Source organism: Cnephaeus nilssonii (genome assembly GCF_951640355.1).
Source record: "Cnephaeus nilssonii genome assembly, chromosome: X".
Taxonomy (NCBI): Eukaryota; Metazoa; Chordata; class Mammalia; order Chiroptera; family Vespertilionidae; genus Cnephaeus; species Cnephaeus nilssonii.
Window position 1 is genome coordinate 74,107,624 of NC_137071.1, and position 24,752 is coordinate 74,132,375.

Below are 24,752 nucleotides of genomic sequence, written 5' to 3' on the forward strand. Positions count from 1 at the left end.
CCTTCTTTTGGGAGGTGTCTGTTCTTTTGCCCATTTTTAATTGGGTAGTTCATCTTATTACTGTTGAGTTTTAGCAGTTCTTTTTATATTTTGGATACACGTCCTTTACTGAACATATGTTTTGAGAATATTTTCTTCCAGTCTGTGGCACATTTTTTTTCTCTTAAAAGTATCTTTCACATAGTAGAAGTTTATATTTTTAATGAAGTCTGATTTATCAAACTTTTTCTCTCATAAATCATGTTTTTGGTTGTATCTATAAATACATCACCAAACACAAGGCCACTTAGATTTTTCTCCTGTTTTCTTCTAGAAGTTTTATGGTATTGTTTTATATTTGTATCTACAATCTATTTTATAGAGTTATTTTTTTTGAAGATTGCAAAATCTGTGTCTAGATTCATTTTTTTAAATGCTGATATCCAGTTGTTGCAGCACAATTTGATGAAAAGCCTATCCTTCCTCTATTTAATTGCCTTTGTTCCCTTGTCAAAGATCAGTTCACTATATTAGTGTGAGTCTGGTATGTCTGTAGTCTTTATTCTGCCCAACTGATCTATGTATTTTTTTTCACCTACACTGGATTACTTGATTACAGTAAGTCTTAAAGTTGAGTAGTGTCAGTTCTTCAACTTTGTTGTTCTTCAGTACTGTATTAGATATTCTGGACCTTTTCATTTCCTAGAAACTTAGGATCAATGTATCTACATCCACTAAATAGCTTGCTGGGATTTTGGTGAGATTGCAAAATCTACATATCAATTTGGGAAAACTGACATCTTAACAATATTAAGTTGTCCAATCCACAAACACAGGACATCTCTGCATTTATTTAGATCTTTTTAAAAACCTATGTTTTTATTAGTTTTTAGATAGAGAGGAAGAGAGAGGGAGATAGAAACATCAGTGAGAGAGAAACATCAATAGGCTGCCTTCTGCACACCCCGTCCTGGGGATCAAGTCAGTGAACTGGGCATGTGCCCTGATTGGGAATCAAACAGGGAACCTCTTGGTCCATGGGATGACGCTCAATCCATTAAGCCACACCGGCTGGGCTTATTTAGATCTTTAATTTTTCAGCAGGGTTTTGTAATTTTCTGCATATAGATCCTGTACAAATTTTGTTAGATTTATACCTAATTATTTCACTATATTTGGTGCTATTGTAAATAGTGTTGTTTGTATTTCGATATCAATGGTTCATTTCTTGGTTTACAGGAAAACAATAGACTTTTATATATAAACCTTGTATCCTCCAAGTACACTATACTTATTAGTTACAGAAGTTGTTTTAGGTTTATTGTTTGGGATTTTCAATTTAGATATGCATATCATCTATGAACAAAGACAGTTTTATATTTTCCTTTCCAATATGTGTGCTTTTTATTTCCTTTTCTTATTTTATTTTACTAGCCAGCATTTCCACACAATATTTTAAAAAGTAGGAAGAGGAGATATCTATTCCATGTTTCTGATCAAAGGGGAACACATCCAGTTTCTTACCATTAAGTATGATGTTAGCTGTAGGGTTTGTAGATATTCTTTTCCAAGTTGAGGATGTTCCTCTCTATTCCTAGTTTGCTGAGAGATTTTTTTCATTAATGGGTATTGAATTTTGCCAATTATTTTTTCTACAGCAATTGAAATAATGACATGATTATTTTTCTTTAGTCTGTTGATGTGGTATATTATATTAACTGAGTTTCAACTGTTGAACCAGCCTTGGATACCTGGAATAAATCCCACTTGTTCATAATATAGAATTCTTTTGATATAGTGTTGGATTTCATTTCCTAATATTTTAATTTTTAAATAAAAGTATCTCAATCAACTATTATGACTTTCCTAATATTTATGATTTTTACATCTATGCTCATGAGAGAGACTGGTCTGTAATTATTATTTTTTAAAATTGTAATATCTTCATCTGGTTTTGGTATTACGATAATGCTGGTCCTCATAAAATGAATCAGAAAATGTTCTCTTTGCTTCTATTTTCTAGGAAAGATTGTAGAAAATGAGTATCATTTTATATGATTCCATTTTTACCCATCTAGTAGCATATCAATTAGACTTCTATTTATAATTTTTAGTGGTTGCCCTAGAGTTTGCAATATAGATTTACAACTAATCTAAGTCCACTCTCAATTAACACTATACCAGTTCACAGGTAGTGCAGATACCTTATAATAGTACACTAAATACTAATTCCTCCTTCCTATACCTTGTAACATTCTTGCCATTCATTTCACTTATCTATATGCTATAATTACCTAACACCATGCTATTATTATTTTGAACAGTTATCTTTTAGATCACTTAAAATAAAAAATAAAAAATTTTACCTTTAGATATTCCATTTTTATGCTCTTCCTTTCTTTATAGGGATCTGATTTTCTAACCTGTATCATTTTCCTTCTCTCTGAAGAACTTAAATTTTTTTCTTGCAAGGCAGGTTTACTGGCAACAAATTCCCTGTTGTTGTTTGTCTGATAAAATCTTTATTTGTCCTTCACTTTTGAAGGATACTTTTGCTGGATACAGAACATTAGGTAGGATGGGGTTCCCTCCCCCCCAATACTTTAAATATTAAATATTTCACACCACTGTCTTCTTGTTTGCATGGTTTCTGATGAGAAATCCAATGCAACTGTTATCTTTGTTTCTCTATAGACAAAGTGGTTTTCTTCTGGCTGTTTTCAAGATTTTCTCTGTCTTCTGTATTTGAACATGATATGCTTAGGTGTTTTTTGTTTTGGTAGTTATCCTGCTTGGTGTTCTCTGCTCAAATCCTGTATCAGTGGTCTGGTATCAGTCATTAATTTTGGAAAATTCTCAGCTATCATTACTTCAAAAATTTCTTGTTCCTTTTTTCTCTTATCCTTCTGGTATTCCAATGATGTGTATGTTACACCTTTTAAAACTGTCCCATAGTTCTTGGACATTCTGTTCCATTTTTAAAAAGTCTTTTTTCTCTTTGCATTTTAGTCTGGGTTGTTTGTACTGACATGTCTTCAAGCTTACTGATTCTTTCCTTGGCCATACCAAGTATACTAATGAGCCTATCAAAGTGTTATTCCTATTATAGTGCTTTTTATTTCTACCATCTCCTTTTAATTATTTATTTGAATTTCTATTTCTGTTTACTTGACCTATCTGTTTTTGCATATTGTATACTATTTCTAATAGACTCTTTAGCATTTAATTATAATTACGTTAAATTCCATAAATGTAATCATTCCAAAACTTGAGCCATATCTTACTTTGGTTCTGATGCTTGTTTTGTCTCTTGAAACTGTTTTTTCTTTTACTATGCCTTACAATTTCTTCTATGTTGAAAATCAAACATGATGTATAACATAATAGAAACTGAGGTAAACAGGCTGTTAGTGTGATTTTTTTGGTTAATCTTCCCAGGCGTTGGGCTGTGTTTAATGTTTATTCTAGCTGTAGGTGTCACAGGTTTCAATTTCTTGTAATGTCCTTGTTTTTGTCTCCCATGTTTTCTCTGGGTATCCCTGAAAACTTCTTAAATAGAGTCTGAGCCTTGCAGGTTTTTCAGCTATACTATAGTTATTATCCTAAAGCCCTATTGATGTGGTGGTAAGGTGTAGGGTAAGGGAAACATTCTGAAATCCTATAATTAAGCCTCAATCTTTCAATGTGCTTGTTTCCCTAGACTGTAATCTTCAAAAGTGTTTCACAGCTTTCTTTTTCTCTCTCTCTTTCTTCTGATGAGAAATCCAATGCAATTGTTATCTTTGTTTCTCTATAGACACAAGTGGTTTTCTTCTGGCTGTTTTCAAGATTTTCTCTGTCTTTTGTATTTGAACATGATATGCTTAGGTGGGACAGGAAGACTAGAGGGGCCTGAAGTAAGATGATTTCCCTTCTCCCACAGTGGAGAAGGCTTTAGTAAAATTGTTTCACATGTTGGATAGTCCTTTGTTAGGTAGAAGCTCTGGGTGTATTTCAAAATGATTACTTTTCTGCTCCCCATGCCAGGAACAGATTTTTTTTCCTTGGCTCTTCAACTTGAGAACCTAGTGGGGTTCCTGGAGGTATTTATTGACTAATTTCAGAGGCACCATGGCTACCATATATGGTGCTTCTATGAATACTATCTGATTTATTACTAGCCAGGAACAGATTTTTTTCTTGGCTCTTCAAATTGAGAAACTGTTATGTTCAAACACTAATCTACACTCTGACTCAAGCAATTTGTCAAAGTTACCACTTAAGTATTCCTACCAGTTTATGGCTCCTGTGGCTTTCCGCTCCTAATAAGTAGATCTGGGCTGTGATTCTCTTTAATTGCCTGCTCTCCAAATTTCAGGGTTGCAGTTTGCTCTGTGAATTCAATTCTCTGATGGGTCCAAGAAAAAGTCATTGATTTAGTTTGTTCCGCTGTTTTTCTTATAAGACAGGAGTGACAACTTCCAAGCACTTTGTATGTTGAAGCTGAAACCAGAAGTCTGCAACTGGCTTTTTCATTCACATTATGTTTGTGAGCTGCATTCACATTGATACCTGTTGTTATATTTTATTCATTTTCTCTACTGTACAGTATGCTACTTTATGACTATACCATGCTTTATCTACTCTCCTGCTCATGAACATGTATGCTATTTACAAATAATGTTATAATGAGAATCCTTATAACATCTCCTAATGTGCATATGTAAGAATTCTTCTAGGATAGACATCTAGGAGTGGGACTGCTGATTTATACTGTATGAGCATCTTCCATTTTACTAAATATTGCCCCAATGTTCTTGAAAGTGGTTGTACTCATTTATATTCAGCCAGAAGTATATTAGTGTTCTTAGTGCTCCATATGTTCACCAACACTTGGCATTGTCATGTCTTTATGCCAACATCCTGAGTGTTAAATGTTATCTCATTATAGTTTTATTTTGCATTTCTTTGATTACTAATGAGACTTCGTAAGTTAATTGGCCATTCCTGTTCTCTCCTCTGTGAATTGCCTATTCACATCTTCTGACCATTTTTATTAGGTTGTTTGTATTTTTCTTATTGATTTATAGGAAGGAATTTCCTTAAAGTGACTCCAAAAATGAAACCATCAGGTAAAATACTGATGATATGATTACATTAAAATGAAAGGCTTCTGCTTAACCTAAGACATCAGAAGCAATGTTAAAGTGATAAGCCACTCACTGAAATAATATATTTGCTAAATAAAGAAAAATAGTTTGTATTCAGAATTTTAAAATAATCTCTATAAATAATATGAAAAACTAAGCAACCAAATAATGGGTAAAAAGGAACAGGCAACTCACAGAAGGTTCCTAAAAGAATAATAAATGCATGAATACATACATAATTTCACTGGAAATCAGGAATATGCAAATTAAAACAATGAGATACCTTTCAAATGTATTAGACTGGCAAAAATAAAGTCTAATACTACAAAGTCTTGGCAAGAATGTGGAAGAGATCTCTGAAATACCACTCACGGAGTTGAAGATATACATATCCTATATAGCACAGTAATTCCACTCCTAGGTATGTAATCTACGATAGTGATTCTTAAAATGTCTCTCAGCAGCAATAGCATCTCCTGGGAACTTGTTGGATATGCAAATTCTCAGGCCCTACTTCAAATCTACTGAATAAAAATTCTGGGGACAGAGCCCAGCAATCTTTATTTTAACAAGCCTGCCAGGTGATAATCTAACATTTGATAATCACTACAACAAAGCAATATTTTTCCAACGTTTTGGACTAAGATCTATAGGAAGACATACATTCTTGTCCCACACATGTCTATCCCCCCCCTTCTCTAATGTGCGTGTACATACATATGTAAAACAAAACCTTCAATAAACAGTAATTACTCTTACTCTATAAAACACCCATTGATATTTTCTATTCTATTCTGTTTCATCTCCTTAAAAAGTTGCTGATTGTGACCTAATAATTGTACAATAATGTTTGTTGCAGAATTGAAAAGAAAAAATCTTCATGAGAATGGACAAATGAATTATACTATATTTCTACAATGGAATACATAGATCCTTATAGCATTAGAAATAAATTTCAAAACATTATGTATATTGAGTTTAAAAAGCAAGTTATAGAAGGGTATGTAGAGCATGATTTTATCTATAGTTTAAAAATATGTAAAACTATATGTTGTTTATTAATATATAGCTATGTAGTAAGAATATAAAAAGATTATTTACAAGTTTACTTAGATATTTGCAAATTTCTCAAGACTTAGAGGGCCTGTGCTTTCACTTTGCTCTTAACTACCAGCATCTTAAGTCATATGTAATATGAAAGCCATGTGGAGCATTCTGAAGAGAAAACACACGTGAGAATAGCAAGCCCTACTCACAACCAGGAGGTCAACTGTTTACTGACTAGTTCCGAAGGCACCATGGCTACTATGAATACTACCTGATTTATTACTAGCCTAAGAAATTGGAGGTTGCTTTCCCTTCAATTCAGGTCTTTTAGTAGGTTTGGACTACAGTCTCTTCAAGATTTCTTTAAAATTCTATGGGTACCTTAGGACCTTAGAAATGCACAAGGAACATCACAAGAAATATGCTACTTATATAGTATGCAGAGAAAGAATAGTGAAGGACAAGGAAAAACACAGTCACTATGCCTACGTCATAATTGTTTGGTATACTAGTAATTAAAGTGAATTTAAAAGTATTACTTTAGTTAGAGGTAAATTAAAATGAAAACAACCCATGTTTTTTGTCTTGGTTTAGCCTATACCTTGTTTGGCTCCCCTGGATTATATGAAGAAAACATAGGAATTTTTCGGATCTCTTCCTCTGACAAACGATTTCTCTGGATCTCATCTTCTGGGACAAATTCTATTGGCTGCGTCAGCTTCTTAGGCCCCGTCCAACACTGCTCAGGTGAATTATCAATAACTTTTGCCACATGGAGACTGGGACCTTTACCCTGTGCTGCCTGTTCTCCCTTGTCCTGGAGTAATGGCGGGTTCTCAGCTGTGTCACTATCTCCCACTGATGTAGCTGAGACCAGTGAGTGGGAAGCAAAGGGTTCACCTCTCATAAGTTGGAACTCTTCAAGACGTTTTTTCATTATCATCTCTTGGTAAAAATTTTCCAGGTTGTTCATGGGATCACCTTTGTTCTTCTTTTGGGGTTCATCTGGATTAAGACAAAGAGATAGGGAAGTTCTACAAAGCCTACCAATACAACCTTTGACAAATTAATTAAAATTAAATCTTTGATCTCAGATTTAGAAACTCTGCTGGGGCAGGTGTTTACAACCTGCAACAAGTAATAATAGTATATAGCTATTTTATTACAGTGCATCTCAAGCAAGGCTGAAACTATGTTGAAGCAAGTGAGGCCCCTGGGGTACAAAATTTAAGGAGGTGCTCACTCTCAGGGTCATGCAAGTACATGCACTTAACTGATAAGGACATTTAAAAATGTAACCAGTATAGCATTATCACACTTCACAAAATTAATAATTCCTTAATATAATCTAATACCAAGTTCATATTGAAGTGGTCCTGGTTATCACAAAGATATCTTTTGAAACTTGGTTGTTTAAACCAGCCTTTGGCTATTACATCTCTTAAGCCTCTTTTATTTTAAAATAGTACCCATTCCTTCCCACCCCTCCAATCCATTTTTTACTCCATCCCATTGATTTATTAGAAGAACCATATTTGTTCACAGAACAAATAAATTTGATTGATTGTTTTTCATGGTATTGTTTAATTTCTTCCTTAATCCCCTCCATTTCTTACAAACTGGCAGCTAAATATAGAGCTATTCTATCTAATACAGTATCCACTGGCTACACAAACCTATTCAAATTAATATTTTGAATGTTAGTTCCTCAGTTAAACTAGTCATATTTCAAATGCTCAACAGCCACCTGTGGCTAGTGGATACTATATTGGGCAAAAAAATATAGAGACCATTTACAATATTATACAAGTTACATTGGGCAGTGCTGATCTAGAGGTTTGATTAGATTCAGGTTTCATATTTTTAGGCAAGAATCCTCCATAAATGGCTATATACTTCCTATTACATCACAAGGCACATAATATTTGGTGGTCCCATTTTTAGTGATGCTAAAATTGATCAGTGTGTTCAGGTGGTATTAGTCGGATCCCTCCATTATGAAGTTTTCTCTTTCATCTTTCACCTAATGGGTTTTACATCCAGTGATGACTACTGTCTAGATCTATTAATTTATTAAGAGTTCTGAAATGGAGCTCCCCTAATTCCACTATTTCTTTGTGTTTATTATTTAGAATTCTCTAATAAACTTACCGTCATCAACTAGTTTCCCTATATCCAGTTCATACAGGAAAGGCAGGATAAATGCACTATTTCCCCCATTATTTACCACTATGAGAGTAATGAGTTGGTACCTTACAAATGTCAGTAGTGACCAATGATTATTTTTAGTATAATTGTGATATTGTGTATTCTTATTATATTTGATGTGTTTCAATTAAATATAGTCATTATTCTTTTTAGTGGTCAAATTATCTCACTTAGAACCAGTAGGAGTCCTTTCAAATTGACTACTATTGTGCTTTTCAGTTTTCTGGCACAGCAAGATATCCCAAGCTCATATTGCACATTTTTTGACTCAAACCTAGACTATTTTTCCAAGGACCCCTGGCTCCTTTTAATGGGAAATAGTATTTAAAAAGTATAATTTGTTGCTAGGTGTGTTCATTGCTATTAAGTTGTTATTGCTTCTAGACATTTTCAGTGGACAAAACCAGGAAATTTTTTTTTAAAGAGAAAAAGAAATCATACTGGTATTTCCACTTCAAATGTAAGATTATAAGGTTTTTTACTCAAACTTTTTGATTTTAGACTTGTATATCTCTTTTCACATATGCTTAAAATATTGTCTTTTAATATTAACATTATTTATTTGCTTTTTCTTATAATGTATTTATAGAATTTTTAAATGTCAATAACAATACTAATGACTATCAACAATGAAACTACTGAATAGAGATTTACATCTCAATGCAGTTATCTTTATAATATATCCCATTAAAAATGTACAAATATTGTTTTAAAGTCATTTTAAGTAATTGTTTCTTCTGTATTTTTATGCTACCAACTTTTTTTTATAGTTTAGATTCATTTGTTTCAGGTTGTTCATGAATTCTAGGGATGGATGTTTCCCTTTATTATTTTAAATTACGCAAAAACATTTAAATAGGTCTAGAGTAAAAACTGTGTTATACAGTACCTTCACAGAAGTTTCACTTCCATCTCTGTCCCCTTCATCCCATTCCTTTCCTTCCCCATACATAATAATTTTATTAGGTTTTATGGTTCCATTGATTCTTTTTTGAAAATATAAGCAAATAAGCATACACACATATATGTATGTATGTGTGTGTGTATATATATATATATATATATATATATATATATATACTCCCAAAAATGTATATACACATTTTGAATAATTATAAAGGCAGTATTTATTAAAATACATTTCATTTTCAAAACTGAGCTATCAGTTGTTAAAGTATGTATACATTTTTGGGACACACACTATGATTCATTAGTGTGTGTGTGTGTGTGTGTGTGTGTGTGTGTATGTGTGTGTGTGTGTGTGTATATATATATATATATATATATATACACACACACACACATATATATATATATATATATATATATATATATATATATATACTCCCAAAAATGTATATACACACTTTGAATAATTATAAAGGCAGTATTTATTAAAATACATTTCATTTTCAAAACTGAGCTATCAGTTGTTAAAGTATGTATACATTTTTGGGACACACACTATGATTCATTAGTTATACCTCTCTCCTACATAAACAGTAACTTACTATACACTATTGACAACTTACATTTCTAAAATTTCTAAAATTGATTTTAGAGAAAGAGAGAGAGAGAGAGAAACTTGGATTTGTTGCCTCCTGCATGTTGCCCTGACGGGATCAAACCCCCAACCTGGGTATGTACTCTGACCAGAAATTGAACCCGCCATTTTTGGTGTACAGGACAACGCTCCAACAACTTGAGCCACACTGGCCAGTGCACAACTTACTTTTTTTGCACTTAGCAATATATACTTTAGGTAACTCCCTATTAATATGTAAAGCTCTTTCCCTTCCTTCTGATAGCTGTATAATACTCCACTGTGTGGATGTACCATAGTTTATTCAACTATTCCCTACTGATGCACACTGGTATTGTATCTTAGTCTTATTTGCTGTTATGAATAATGCCATGAAAAACAACCTTGTGCATATAGGATTTTGTATTTTTCCAGTACACTGTTGAAGTAGATTAAAAGAGGTGGCTTTGATGAGACAAAGGATCAAATGTGTATGTAACTTTTCTCTATATTGCTAAATTCCACATTGTAGAAGTTGTGCTATTCTGCATTTATACCAGCAAGGTATAAGAATATGTATGGAAGGCTTCTTAAGTTCCCCAAGGCACTAACTATTAAAAAAAAATATTGACAAATTCAACTACATTAAAATAAAAACTTCTGTTCATCAAAAATATCATAAAGACATAGAAAAGTCTCAGAATGGGAAAAGATATTTGCGCACAAAAAGCTGATAAAGAACACAACCATTAGGAAAATGGGCAAAAGATTGAAAAGGCACCTCACAAAAGATAAAATACACATGGCTAATAAATATATAGAAAATTAGTCAACCATAATAGAATTCAGGGAAATGCTAATTAAGAAGAAAATACTAAAAGAAAACTGCCATATTGGCAAAAAATTAAAAAGAATGTCAATATCACATATCAGTGAGATTGTAAAGCATATGAAACCCTCAGACATTGCTGACAGGAATGTGCAACCATATTGTAAACCATTATAACATTATTTACTAATGTATAATATATGCTCATAACATGACCCATCAATTCCACTCCTACATATTTACACTAGAAAAATTTGGGTATATGGGTACCAGGATACAACAATAACAATGGATAGATCACTGACATATATACAATGGCCTGAAACTAGCAAAAATACAAGTGTCCATTTAAGAAGAATCAATTATTAAATTGTAGTAAGATTATATAATGAAATACTACATTCCAATGAAAGTGAACATGAAGGGGGTGAAAATGGGAGATATCTGTAATACTATCACCAATAAAAAATATACTTTAAAAAAGTGAACAAATTTCAGCTACATATGACTAAGTAGCTGAAATACCCTAATGTATACACTCAAAAATATATATTTATTCAGTGACTATTATGATACAGCAATTATTCTAGCTTTTTGAGATACATCCATAAATAAAACAAAGATTTCTGCCTTCAGAGAGCTAAGTAAATTATATTAGAAGGCTATGTGAGAAGATTATGTGTGCTTTGAAAAAGAAAAAAATACAGCAGTATAAAGGATAGAAGGGCTAAGAGATGGTAGTATTAGTGGTTGCAATTTTAATATTGAACTGGGTTGGTCTCATTGAGAGGGTACATTTAAGAGAAGACAATGAAAGTGAGGGAAGCTACATGCTATTAGAGTGAGGGTCCCAAGTATGTCTCAAAAAATTTAAAAAGTCTGAAATCATACAATGTGTTTCTCTAACCACAAACAAATCACATTTAGAGATCCACTACTGGAAGAAATCTGGGAAAACACAAATATTTGAAAATTAGACAACACACTTCAAAATAACCCATAGGTCAAATAATTCACAAAGGAAATTTAAAAATATTTTGTATTAAGTGAAAATGAAAACACAACATACCCAAATTTATGGATGTAGCTAAAAGAGTACACAGAGAGAAATTTGTAGCTTTAAACACCTATATAAAAAAAAATGACAGTTTCTAAACTGGCAGCAGCATAAGTGGGAAGCTACACTGACACTCTCCCAGGAGCAAACTGGAAATACAACTAAAATACAGTAAAACCACTCTGAAATCAACTGAAGACTAGCTGAAGAGAACCCTGATAACCAAGGATGGAAAATGGAGACCACATAGAGACTGGTAAAAGTATGGAGGTGTGAAAGGGCTGGCCAGGATCCCACAGACAGCAGATGAAGATCTGGTAGTGGGGGGGTTCTCACTGAGAACTCTGGGGTCTAAACCCCAAGCTGGGCTCCCCAAAACAGAACAACTGGCTGTGAAAAGCAGCAGGGTTGCTGTCCGCCAGTGAGAGAGGGCTGGAAATGCAGGAACCCTGTTAAAGGGCCAACACACAAAATTTTATGTGCAGCCACTCACCTTGGGTTCCAGTGAAGAAGGGCAGAGTGGACTGCAGCTATATGAGCAGAAGCCAGGATTGGGGACTCTGGGGTTGGAGCTCAGAGGGCAGCCACCCTGATTTCCTGTGCTGAGTCATTCCCTCCAGTTGTGGAGGAAATCTTTCTCCTAAAGACCTTTGCCAGCCAGGTGGTTTTTGCCTGGGGGGATGGAAGTTGCCCCACCCTGTTGGAAGACCTCTTGTCCCACCCTATGGTCTATAACCTGAGGATAATTAAGTCTGAGTGTCAATAGGACAGACAGAGGCAGGTGTCTAGAGGCCAGGAGTCTGTCTGATCTCCTTTTGGGCTAGGGCAGTGGTCAGCAAACCATGGCTTGCGAGCCACATGTGGCTCTTTGGCCCCTTGAGTGTGGCTCTTCCACAAAATACCACGTGCAGGCTATTGAAACTTCGTGGCCCATGCACAGAAGTCAGTTTTCGGCCTGGGCGAGTCTATTTTGAAGAAGTGGTTCTAACGCCGAGCCACACTCAAGGGGCCAAAGAGCCGCATGTGGCTCGTGAGCCATGGTTTGCTGACTACTGGGCTAGGGGCTAGGAAAAGCAAATCTTGGTGCACATCTTGTTATTTTCCAAAGGCACCCAGCCCCAGCAGAGAGAGCCACAAGCTGTGGATTGCTGTTAGCTCCAAACAGGATACTCAGGGCCAGTCACAAACAGTGTCTGACACTGTCCTGCACTAGGGTTTGGGACTCCTAGCAGATCTACTTAATACACAGACACAAACCCAAACAGGTAGCCAAAATGGAGAGACAAAAAATCAAGCCCCAAATGAAAGAACAAGAGAATTCTCCAGAAGAAGAGCTAAATGAAATGGAGAAAGAAATTTATTAGACACAGAGTTCAGAATAAGGATGGCAGAGATGCTCAACAGCATGAGAAAAGATATCGTAGTTATGAAGAATGACATAGCACTAATAAAGAACACAGCAGATTAGGGGAAGCAGAGGATCGGATCAGTGAATTAGAAGACAGGATAGGGAAAATTACTCAATCAGAGAACCAAAAAGAAAAACAAAACAAAACAGGAGGACACTTAAGGGAGCTGTGGGACAATACAAAAGTAACAACATTTGCATAATAGGTGTGTCAGAAGTGAGCAAGGGATAGAGAACATGTTTGAAGAAATAATGGCAGAAAACTCCCCTAAACTGATGAAGGGATAGGTCACGCAAATTCAGGAGGCACAGAGAGTCCCAGGCAAGAAAACCCAAACAGGCTCACACCCAGACACATCATAATTACAATGCCAAAAATTAAAGACAAAGACAGAATCTTAAAGGCAGCAAGAGCAAAGCAATTTGTTACCTACAAAGGAGCTCCCATTAGGTTATCATCAGTGTTCTCATCAGAAACTCTACAGGCCAGAAGGGAATGGCATGAAGTATCCAAGGAGATGAAAAGCAAGGATCTGAAACCAAGATTTCTATATCCAGCAATACCATCATTCAAAATAGATGGTGAAATAAAGAGCTTCCCAGAAAAAAAAAAAAAAAAGGCTAAGGCAGTTTATCACTACAAAACCAGCACTGCAAGAAATGCTAAAGGGACTGCTGTAATGAGAAGAAGAAATATATAGAGAGAAACATAGGAATAGGGAATTAAAATGGCAATAAATAAGATCCTATCAATAATAAACTTGAATGTAAATAGATTAAATGTTCCAATCAAAAGATATAGGGTAGCTAAATGGATACAAAAACATGACCCAATTATATGCTGTCTACAAGAGACCCCCTCAGAACAAAAGACTCACAGTGGATGAGAGTGAAGGGATGGGGAAAAAAAGCTGGGGTAGCAATACCCAAAACAGACTTAAAAATGAAGGCCATTACAATAGACAATAAAGATCACTACATAATACTAAAGGGATTGATCCAACAAGAGCAAATAACCCTAGTAAACATATATGCAAACAATACAGGAGCACCTAAATATATGAAAAAAAACTTCTAGAAGATTTTAAGAGAGAGACCTACAGCAATACAGTAATAGTAGGGGACTTTAACACTTCACTGACTTCAATGGATAGAACTTGCAGACAAAAAACTAATGAGGAAACAGAGACTCTAAATGACACACTGGATCAGGTGGATTTATTTGACATTCATAGAACACTTCACCCCAAAGCTGCAGAATATACATTCTTCTCAAGTACTCAAAGATAGACCACATGTTAGGATACAAAACTAGTCTCTATAAGTTGAAGAAGATTTAAATAATTATAAAGCATCTTCTCAGATCACAAAGCAATGAAATTAGAAATCAACTACAGTAAAAACACTAAAAACATTTAAACACATGGAGACTAAATAGCATGTTATTAAACAATGAATGAGTTACTAATGAGATTAAGAAAGAAATCAAATACTTCCTGGAAACAAATGAAAATGAACACACAACAACCCCAAATCTATAGGACACAGCAAAAGCATTCCTGAGAGGGAAGTTTGTAGCACTATAGGCCTACCCCAAGAAACAAGAAAAATTAATACTAAATGATTTAACTCCACAACTTAAAGAATTAGAAAGAGAACAACAAGAAAAGCCCAGAGTAAGTAGGAGGAAAGAAATAATAAAAATTAGAGCATAAATAAATGACATAGAGGTTAAAAAACAACAATACAAAAAAATCAATGAAACCAAGAGCTGGTTCTCTGAAAAGATAAACAAGATTGGTGAACTGGTAGCCAGACTCATCAAGAAACAAAGAGAGAGGACCCAAATAAACAAAATCAGAAACAAAATTGGTGAAGTAACAACTGACCCCACAGAAATACAAAGGAATGAAAGAAAATACTATGACTTACTATATGCCAACAAGCTGGACAATGGGGATGAAATGAACAAATTCCTAAAAGAAACAAAAACACCTACAATCTTCCTAAACTGAATCAGGAAGAATCAGAAAACCTGAACAGGCCAATTACAACAGATGAAATAGAAGCAGTAATCAAAAAACTCCCAGCAAACAAAAGCTCTGGTCCAGAAGGATTCACAGGGGAGTTTTACCAAACATTCAAAGAACAACTAACACCTATCATTCGCAAACTATTCAAAAAAAATCCAAGAGGAAGGCACTCCTCCAATCTCTTTTTATGAAGCCAGCATTATTCTAATTCCAAATCCAAAAAAGAAAGAGAACTGCAGGCCATTATCCATGATGAACATAGACGCTAAAATCCTCAACAAAATATAAGCAATTCGGGTACAGCAATATATTAAAAAGATCATACACTATGAACAAGTGGGATTTATTCCAGGGACGCAAGGCTGATACAATATTTGCAAATCAATAAATGTGATATATCATATAAACAAATTGAAAAACAAAAATTACATGATCATATCAGTAGATGCAGAAAAAGCATTTGACAAAATCCATCACCCATTTTTGAGAAATCATATTTCAACATAATAAAGACCATATATAACAAACCCACAGCCAACATCATACTCAATGGGCAAAAACTAAAACCATTTCCCCTAAGAACAGGAACAAGACAGGTATGTCTGATTTTACCACTCTTATACAAATAGTACTGGAAGTCCTACCCACAATGATTGGACAAGAAGAGATAAAAGGCATCCAAATTGGAAAGGAGGAAGTAAAACTGTCATTATTCGCAGATGACATGATATTGTACAAAGAAAACCCTCAAGACTCCACCAAAAAACCACTAGATTTAATAAATGATTTTGGCAATGTAGCAGGATACCAAATTAATATCCAGAAATCAATGGCATTTTTATACACCAATAATGAATTCTCAGAAAGAGAAACTAAACAAAAAACCCATTTACCATTGCAACAAAAAAATTAATATACATAGGAATAAACTTAACCAAGGGCGTAAAAGCCTTATACTCGGAAAATTACAGGAGAAAGGAGATAGAAAAAGATATAAACAAGTGGAAGAATATACCGTGCTCATAGATGGGTTGAAATAAAATCATTAAAATGTCCATACTATCCAAAGCAATCTACAGATTCAATGCAATCCCCATTAAAATACCAAAGCAATATTTCACAAATCTAGAAGAAATACTCCAAAAATTTATATGGAACCAAAAGGGACCCCAAATAGCTGCAGCAATCTTGAGAATAGAGAACAAAGTTAGAGGAGTCACACTACCAGATATCAAGGCATACTGCAAAGCCACTGTAATCAAACCCGCACAAGAACAGTCATAGAGATGAATGGAACAGAACAGAGACCACAAAAATCTACCAAAGCCATTATGCTCTATTAATATTTGACAAAGGAGGCAAGGACATACAATGGAGTTAAGATACTCCCTCCAAAAATGGTGTTGGGAAAATTGGACAGACACATGCAAAAAAAAAAATGAAACTACACCACCAACTTACACCATACACAAGAATAAACTTAAAATAGATAAAATATTTAAATATAAGCGGTGAAACCATAAAAATTCTACAAGAAACCATAGGCAGCAAAATCTCGTAGCAATGTGTTGTCCGATACATATCCTAGGGCAAGTGAAGCAAAGGACATATAAACAAATGGGATTACATCAAAATAAAAAGCTTCTGTACAGCAAACAAACCATCAACAAAACAACAAGAAAGTCCACTGCATGGGAGAACATATTTGCCAATGTTATCTACAATAAAGATTTAATCTCCAACATTTACAGGGAACACATACAATTTAACAAAAGGAAGATAAACAATCCAATCAAAAAATAGGCAAAGGACCTAAATAGACACTTTCCAAAAGAGGACATACAGAAGGTGGAGAGACATATGAAAACATGCTCAAAGTCACTAATCATCCGAGATATGCAAATCAAAACGACAATGAGGTATCACCTCACACCTGTCAGAATGGCTATCATCAACAAATCAACCAATGACAAGTGCTGGGAGGATGTGGAGAAAAAGGAACCCTCGTGCACTGCTGGTGGGAATGCAGATTGGTGCAGCCACTGTGGAGAACAGTATGGAGCTTCCTAGAAATATTAAATATGGAACTGCCATTTGACTCAAGTGTTCCCGCTTCTAGGAATATATCCTAAGCGACCTGAAACACTAATCAGAAAGAATTTATGCACCCCTATGTTCACAGCAGCGCAACTTATGATAGCTAAGATCTGGAAACAGCCCAAATGCCCATAAAAAAGCTGTGGTATATTTACACGATGGAATACGATGCAGCAGTGAAAAAGAAAGGATGCCTTAGCCTTTGAGTCAACATGGAGGAACCTGCAGAGTATTATGCTAAGCAAAAAAGCCAGTCAAGGAAATACAAGTAGTATATGATCTCACTCATATGTGGAATCTAATGAACAAAATAAATTGAGGAAAAAAAGAGACCCAGAGACATAGAAGCATGGAACAGACTGTGGAATCTGGGAGGAAAGGTGGAGGTGGGTGGGCAAAGATTAACCAAAAAACTTGCATGCACATATGCATAACCCATGAACACCGACAATAGGGTGGTGATGGTCTAGGGTGGGGGACGGAGGTGGGCTTGAAGGGGTCAATGGGGGGAAAATGGGGACATATGTAATACTATCAATAATAAAGATTTAATTTTAAAAATTGATAATAATGGCTTCAAACTTATAATAAGAGCTTGCAACTTATAAAAGTAGAAAAAGCAAACTAAACACAATACAAGCAGAAGGAAGAAAATAATAAAGATTAGGGAACAAGCTAGCACAATAGAAAACTGAAAAATCAATGAAACCAAAAGCTGGTTATTTGAAAAGGTTATCAAAATGGCAACCCCTTAGCTAGACCAACCGAGAAAATAAGACAGAAGACAAAAATGACCAAAACAAAGAACTAAAGAGGAAACATCACTACTGAATGTATAGACATGGAAAAAAATTTTAAGATCTACACTAATAAAAGAGTAAGATGCAAATTGAGCGTACCTTCACGTCGCCCACCAGCCAATCAGGAGTATGTAAATTAACCCAACAAAGATGGTGGGCTAATTTGCATACGCAGGCGCCAAGCGGCAGGGGGCAGGGCGGGACGCAGGCGTTCGGCACCGCTCCCGGCCGCTCCGGGCCTCTGGGCAGTGTGGGAAGGCAGAAAGGCGGCTCCGGGCTGGAGTGAAAAGTTGGCACCGGCAGCCAGGGGAAAGAAGGCCCATACTTGCATGAATCTTCATGCATCGGACCTCTAGTAATATTATAAATAACTTTAGGCCAACCAATTAGCTTAGATGAATGAACAAATTCAAAGAAAGATTCCAATTACCAAAGGAAACTCAAGAAGAAAGAGAATAAATGAAGAAACTTATAATAAGTAGTAAAGAGGGTGAATTAGTAATCAACAAATTGCCCACAAAGAATAGTCCAGGTCCAAGTGTCTTTATTAACGAATTCTACCAAATATTTAAAAAAATAATATCAATCCTACACAAACACTCAAGAGAACAAAGGAGGAGAGAATATTTTCCAACTTATTCTATGAGGTCAGTATTAGACAGAAGCCCAAGCTGAATAAAGAGACATCAGAAGCAAAGGAAACCACAAATCAATATTCATCATGAACATAGACAAAAGAATCTCTAATAAAATATTTGCAAGCCTAATCCATCAACATATAAAAATTATATACATATAAGTAGGATTTATCCCAGGAGTGAAATATTGGCTTACCATCTAAAAATCAATGAATATAACATAATATATTTTAGTAATACTAGAGGCCCATCTAAAAATCAATGAATATAACATATTATATTAATACTAGAGGCCCGGTGCACGAAATTCATGCAGGGGGGGGGAGGGTGAGGGGTGTTCCTCAGGCCAGCCTGCACCCTCTCTAATCTGGGACCCCTAGAGGGATGTCCGACTGCCCGTTTAAACGGGCAGTCGGACATCCCTCTCACAATCCAGGACTCCTGGCTCCCAACTGCTCGCCTGCCTGCCTTCCTGATTGCCCCTAACCACTTCTGCCTGCCAGCCTGATCACCCCCTAACCACTCCCCTGCCAGCCTGATTGATGCCTAACTGCTCCCCTGCCAGCATGTTTGCCCCTAACTGCCCTCCCCTTTAGGCCTGGTCACCCCCAACTTCCCTCCTCTGCTGGCCTGGTCACCCCTAACTGCCCTCCACTGCAGGCTTGATTGCCCCCAACTGCCCTCCCTTGCAGGCCTGGTCCCTCCCAACTGCCCTCCCCTGCTGGCCATCTTGTGCCGGCCATCTTGTGTCCACATGGGGGCAGGATCTTTGACCACATGGGGGCAGCGATCTTGTGTGTTGGAGTGATGGTCAATCTGCATATTACTCTTTTATTAGATAGGGTAGAGGCCTGGTACATGGGTGGGGGCCAGCTGGTTTGCCCTGAAGGGTGTCCTGGATCAGGGTGGGGGTTCCCCTGAGGCGTGGTGCGGCCTGGGTGAGGGGCCTGTGGTGGTTTGCAGGCCGGCCACGCCCCCTGGCAACCCAAGCAGAGGCCCTGGTATCTGGGATTTATGTATCTTCTACAACTGAAACTTTGTAGCCTGGAGCGGAGCCAAGCCTTCTGTTCGCTCCATGTCCAGCAGCCATTTCTTTTGGGGTTTGTGTATCTTCTATAATTGAAACTTTGTAGCCTGGAGCAGAGGCCTATGCCAGCCAGGGCTGCAGAAGCTTTGCTTCCTCCATTGCCGGGGGCAACCCTTGCCTCCTGCTCTTTCCAGCTCAGTGGCTGCCACCATTTCGTTTGGATTTGTTTACCTTCTATAATTGAATCTTTGTAGCCTTGAGTGGAGGCTTAGGTCGGCAAAGGCAGGCAGAAAGCTTGGCTTCCTTTGTTACCGGGGAAACCCAAGCCTCCCTCCTGCTCTCTGTGGCTGTAGCTACCTTGGTTGGGTTTATTTGCATATTTGCTCCTGATTGGCTGGCGGGCGTGGCTTGTGGGTATAGTGGAGTTAGGGTCAATTTGCATATTACTCTTTTATTAGGTAGGATATTAAAACCCTAAGCCATGTGATCAACACAATAGGTGCAAAAAAAGCAATAAGCAAAATCCAACACTCACTCATGGTTAAAAACACACACTACACACAAAACAATAACCCTCAAGTAACTAGATATAGAAGGGAACATCCTCAATCTGCATATGGTAGGCTGAATATAATGGCTTCTTCCCTCCCTCCTGCCCCCAAAAATGTCTACTTCCTAATCCCTTGGATCAGTAAAAAATATTAATGGCAAAAAGGACTCTGCAGATGTGATTAAGATACAGCTCTTAAGATAGGGGAATTATCCTGCATTATGTAGATAGGCGAAATCCTTACTAATAAAAGGCTATGTGACTGACCATCTGTCCATCCAACCAACCGGCCGGTACATATAATGTGCACTGGCAATTAAAAATAAATGTTGACTTGCATATGCACGATACATATAAAGCTTTCGCTTGCACCAAAGAGAATGTGATGTTAAAGTTAAAGTTGTAAATACTTCATCACAAGGGAAATTAGTCAAGCACTCTGAAAGTGTTTTTACTCTTCATGTGGTATATAGGGAGATATTAGAATAAGTTTAATCAATTTAACAGTCATTGTTTTTATCAATGTTGTTTTTATATCACGTTTTTGTTGTTTTTATATCATGTTGTTATTGTTTATTAGTCAATTTACATATTATTTTCATATACATTTTATTAATTTTCTTTCATCTCTGACACTTCTATTATAGAGAAAGAATGAATAGTGATATTAAAATATTTCTTCTAATTAATTTCCTTTCAATATGTACAAATCCGTGCACTGGGCCACTAGTGTAATCATAATGGTTCTTATAAAAAGGTGGCAGGAGGGTCAGGGACAGAGTATAGGAGATGTAGTGATGGAAGTAGAAGTTGAAATAATGTGAAAAAGGGGCCATGAACTAATGAACGCTGGTAGATTCTAGAAGCTGGCAAAAGTTCCTCTGGAGCAGTGGTCGCCAACTGGTGGTCCGCAGACCACGGGTGGTCCGTGAGGTCCGAAAGGTTGGCAACCGCTGTCTTAGAGAACTCCAGAACGAACGCACAACTTGATGTTAGGACTTTTGGCCTCTAGAACAGTAAGAAAAAAAATGTGCTGTTTTAAGCCACTAAGCGTACGGTAACAAGTTACAGCACCCACAGGAAAGTAATATAATGCTGGTGTGGCTCAATAGTTAAGTAGTGACCTATGAACCAGGAGGTCACGGTTTGCCCCCTAAGACTGGGAACAAGACAAGGATGTTTGCTCTCACCACTTTTATTCAACATTGTACTGAAGGTTCTAGACAGTGCAAATAGACAAAAAAGACTTCCAGATTGCAAAGGAAGGGTAAAACTGTCTTTATTCAGAGGCAACATGATAATTTGTATAGAAAATCCTAAGATATCTACAACAAAACTACTAAAATTAATCAGAGTTTAGTCACAGAATATAAGATCGATAATCAACTTCATTTCTATATACTTTTATGCACCAATCAGAAAATGAAATAAGAAAACAGTACTATTCACAAGAGCATAAAATGAAAAAAACATTTAAACATTTAGAAATTAATAAAAGTATAATATTTATAAACTGAAAACTATATACAACATTCCTGAAACAAATTATAGATCTAAATATTCATGGATTAGGACAAGCATGTCAAACTTTAAATAAACAAGGCATGCGGCCTTTGACATGCTTGGATTAGAATATTCAATATTATTAAAATGTCAATTTTCCCCAAATTGAATTACAAAGTTAACATAATTTTTATCAAATTCTAGCAGGCTTCTTTGTAGAAAAATTAACAAGCTGCTTCTTCTAAAATTTACATGGAAATGCAAAGGACCTAGAATAGTCAAAGCAATTTTGAAGAAAAGGAACAAAGTTGGAAAAGTTACACTACTGAATTTCAAAGCTTACTATAAAGATAAAGAGATTCAGAACATAAGGATAGGTATATAGATCAATGAAGCCAAAATAATGTCCAAAAATAAACCCTTACCTTTATGGTCAATTGATTTTCCATAAAAGTGCCAAGACAATTCAATGGGAAAATAATAGTCTTTACAATAAATTGTTCTAGGACAACTGGATAACCATTTACAAAAATATGAACTTGGGCCCTTTATCTCACACACAAAAATTAACCCCAAATAGATAATATATCTGATTTTAAGATCTAAAACTAGAAACATTCTAGAAGAAAATAAAGGATGTCATTCTGACCTTGAATTCAGCCCAAGATTTGTTAGCTATGATACCAAAAGCACCAGTCATAAAAAAACAAATTGATAAATTTAACTTCATTTAAGTTAGAAACATTTATGCTTTAAAAGATACCAGTAAGAAAATAAGGCCCTGGCCGGGTAGCTCAGTTGGTTAGAGCTTCATCTTGATACCCCAAGGCTTCGATCCCTGGTCAGGGCACATACAAGAATCAACCAATGAATGCATAAATAATTGGAATAACAAATCTCTGCCTCTCTCTCTCTCTCTCTCTCTCTCTCTCTCTCTCTCTCAAATCAATAATTTTTAATTGAAATAAAAAGACAAACTACAGACTGAAACAAAATATTTACAAATCATATTATATCTTATAAAGGCCTTATATTCAGAATATATAAAGAACTCTTACCACTTAATTATAAGAAAACAAACAACCCAATAAAAATTGGTAAAATACTTGACTAGAACATTTAATCAAAGAAGACATGTGAATGACTAATGAAAAAATGAAAAAGCATTCAAGATTATTTGTTATCATAGAAATTCAAATTACAACCACAATGAGATATCAGCACATACCCACTAGAATGGCTGCAATTTTAAAAAGGCAATAACAAGTATTGCCAAAGATGCAGAGAAGTAGGAATGCTCATGCATTGCTCTTGAGAAAGTAAAATGGTGTAACCACATTGGAGAATAGTTTGGCAGTTACTCAAAAGATTATACAGAGAGTTACCAGATGGCCCAGAAATTCCATTCACTCAAAAGAAATGATCATAGCTCTATTCATTATAGTAAAAAATTGGAAACAACACAAATGTCATCAAAGTGGTGAAGGGATAAACAAAATGTGGTATATCTATACAATGGAAACTATTTAGTAATAAAAAGCACTGAATTGCTGATACATGCTAAAATATGAACAAACTTCAAACACAGTATGTTACCTGAAAGAATCCAGATTCCAATGGAAGATTTCATTTATATGAAATATCTAGAAACAACAAATTTATAGAGACAGAAGGCTTGGGGTAGATGTGGGAGTGATTTACTGCAAATAGGCTCAAGGATATTTTGTACAGTGATGGAGATGTCCTAAAATTGAATTGAATTATTCAATAAAATAAATATCACCTAATTGAGCACTTACAACAGGTGAAGTTTATCATATGTAAATTATATGCCTCAATAAAGCTGTTTAAAAATTAAGAAAAACTATTTAGTGTCACAAAATGTTAGAAGTAACAGAAAATAGAGAAAATACAGTAAAAGACATTAAAGAAATAATTAAATGAATAAAAATATATACTGTACTCACATCTAAAGATTTGAGGATTCATATTGCAAATATGTCATTGATTTAGGTACTTGATGGAATCTCTATATCTATCTATCTATCTATCTATCTATCTATCTATCTATCTATCTATAGAGACAGAAATTTGACAAGCTGATTCTAAAATTTTCATGAAAAGCAAAATGTTCAAAATAGACAAAACACCTTTGAAGAGCAAGGTAGAAGAAATTGTTCTTGTGCTGTACCAGATAGCAAAACATTTAAGAAGCTAAACTGTTTGATATTGATTTTGCAATAGCCAAAAAAGACCCAAGGAACAAAAGAGAGAACCAAGGAAAACATCCATGCATATATGAACATCTGATATATGATAGAGCTGGCAATATAATAACAGTGCAGGGAAAACAATTTCAATATATGGTGTTGGAATAAAGGATTATTTACATGAAAAACAATCTAAAATGCCACTTCATATAATGCACATAAATCAATTCCAAGTGGATTAAAGATTTACATGTGAAGGAAAAAACAAAGTTTTTAGAAAAAGAACAGTATCTTCCTGAGTTTATGTAGGGAAGGATTTATTAATCAAAGTACAAAAAGCACTAAGTAGAAAGAAAAATTAATAAATTTTATTACATAAAAATGAAGAAATTTTATTCATCAAAAGACACCATAAAGGCAGTGAAATGATTAACCACACAAAAGAAAGACATTTTCAACACATATAACCAACAAAAAGAAAATATTCACAATAATAAAGAACTTGTACAAATTTATAAAAAATACATGTAAGATTAGAGAAGAAATTTGAAGACAGAATATTTAGGACATAAAACCAGAATACTTTCCTAGCTCCCTCTTCTTTGTAGCTGTACTGAAGGTAAGTAGCAATTACTGAGATCTGTCATATCCAAAAGCTTTGGGGCTGAGCTACTGCTTTGTTACATGCCTAAGTGACCTCGGACCAAAACTGCAT

At 35.4% G+C, this 24,752-nt stretch overlaps 1 protein-coding gene across 3 annotated transcripts in view; it reads right to left on the reverse strand.

The window, feature by feature from the left end:
* RBM41 (RNA binding motif protein 41) overlaps positions 1 to 24,752 on the reverse strand; it is a 104,388-nt gene that overhangs the window by 21,591 nt on the left and 58,045 nt on the right. For all 3 annotated transcript variants that reach the window (XM_079764922.1, XM_079764921.1, XM_079764923.1), the window contains one exon: positions 6,757 to 7,160. In XM_079764922.1, the coding sequence (XP_079621048.1) occupies positions 6,757 to 7,160 (404 nt within the window). The remainder of the gene's footprint in view (positions 1 to 6,756; positions 7,161 to 24,752) is intronic.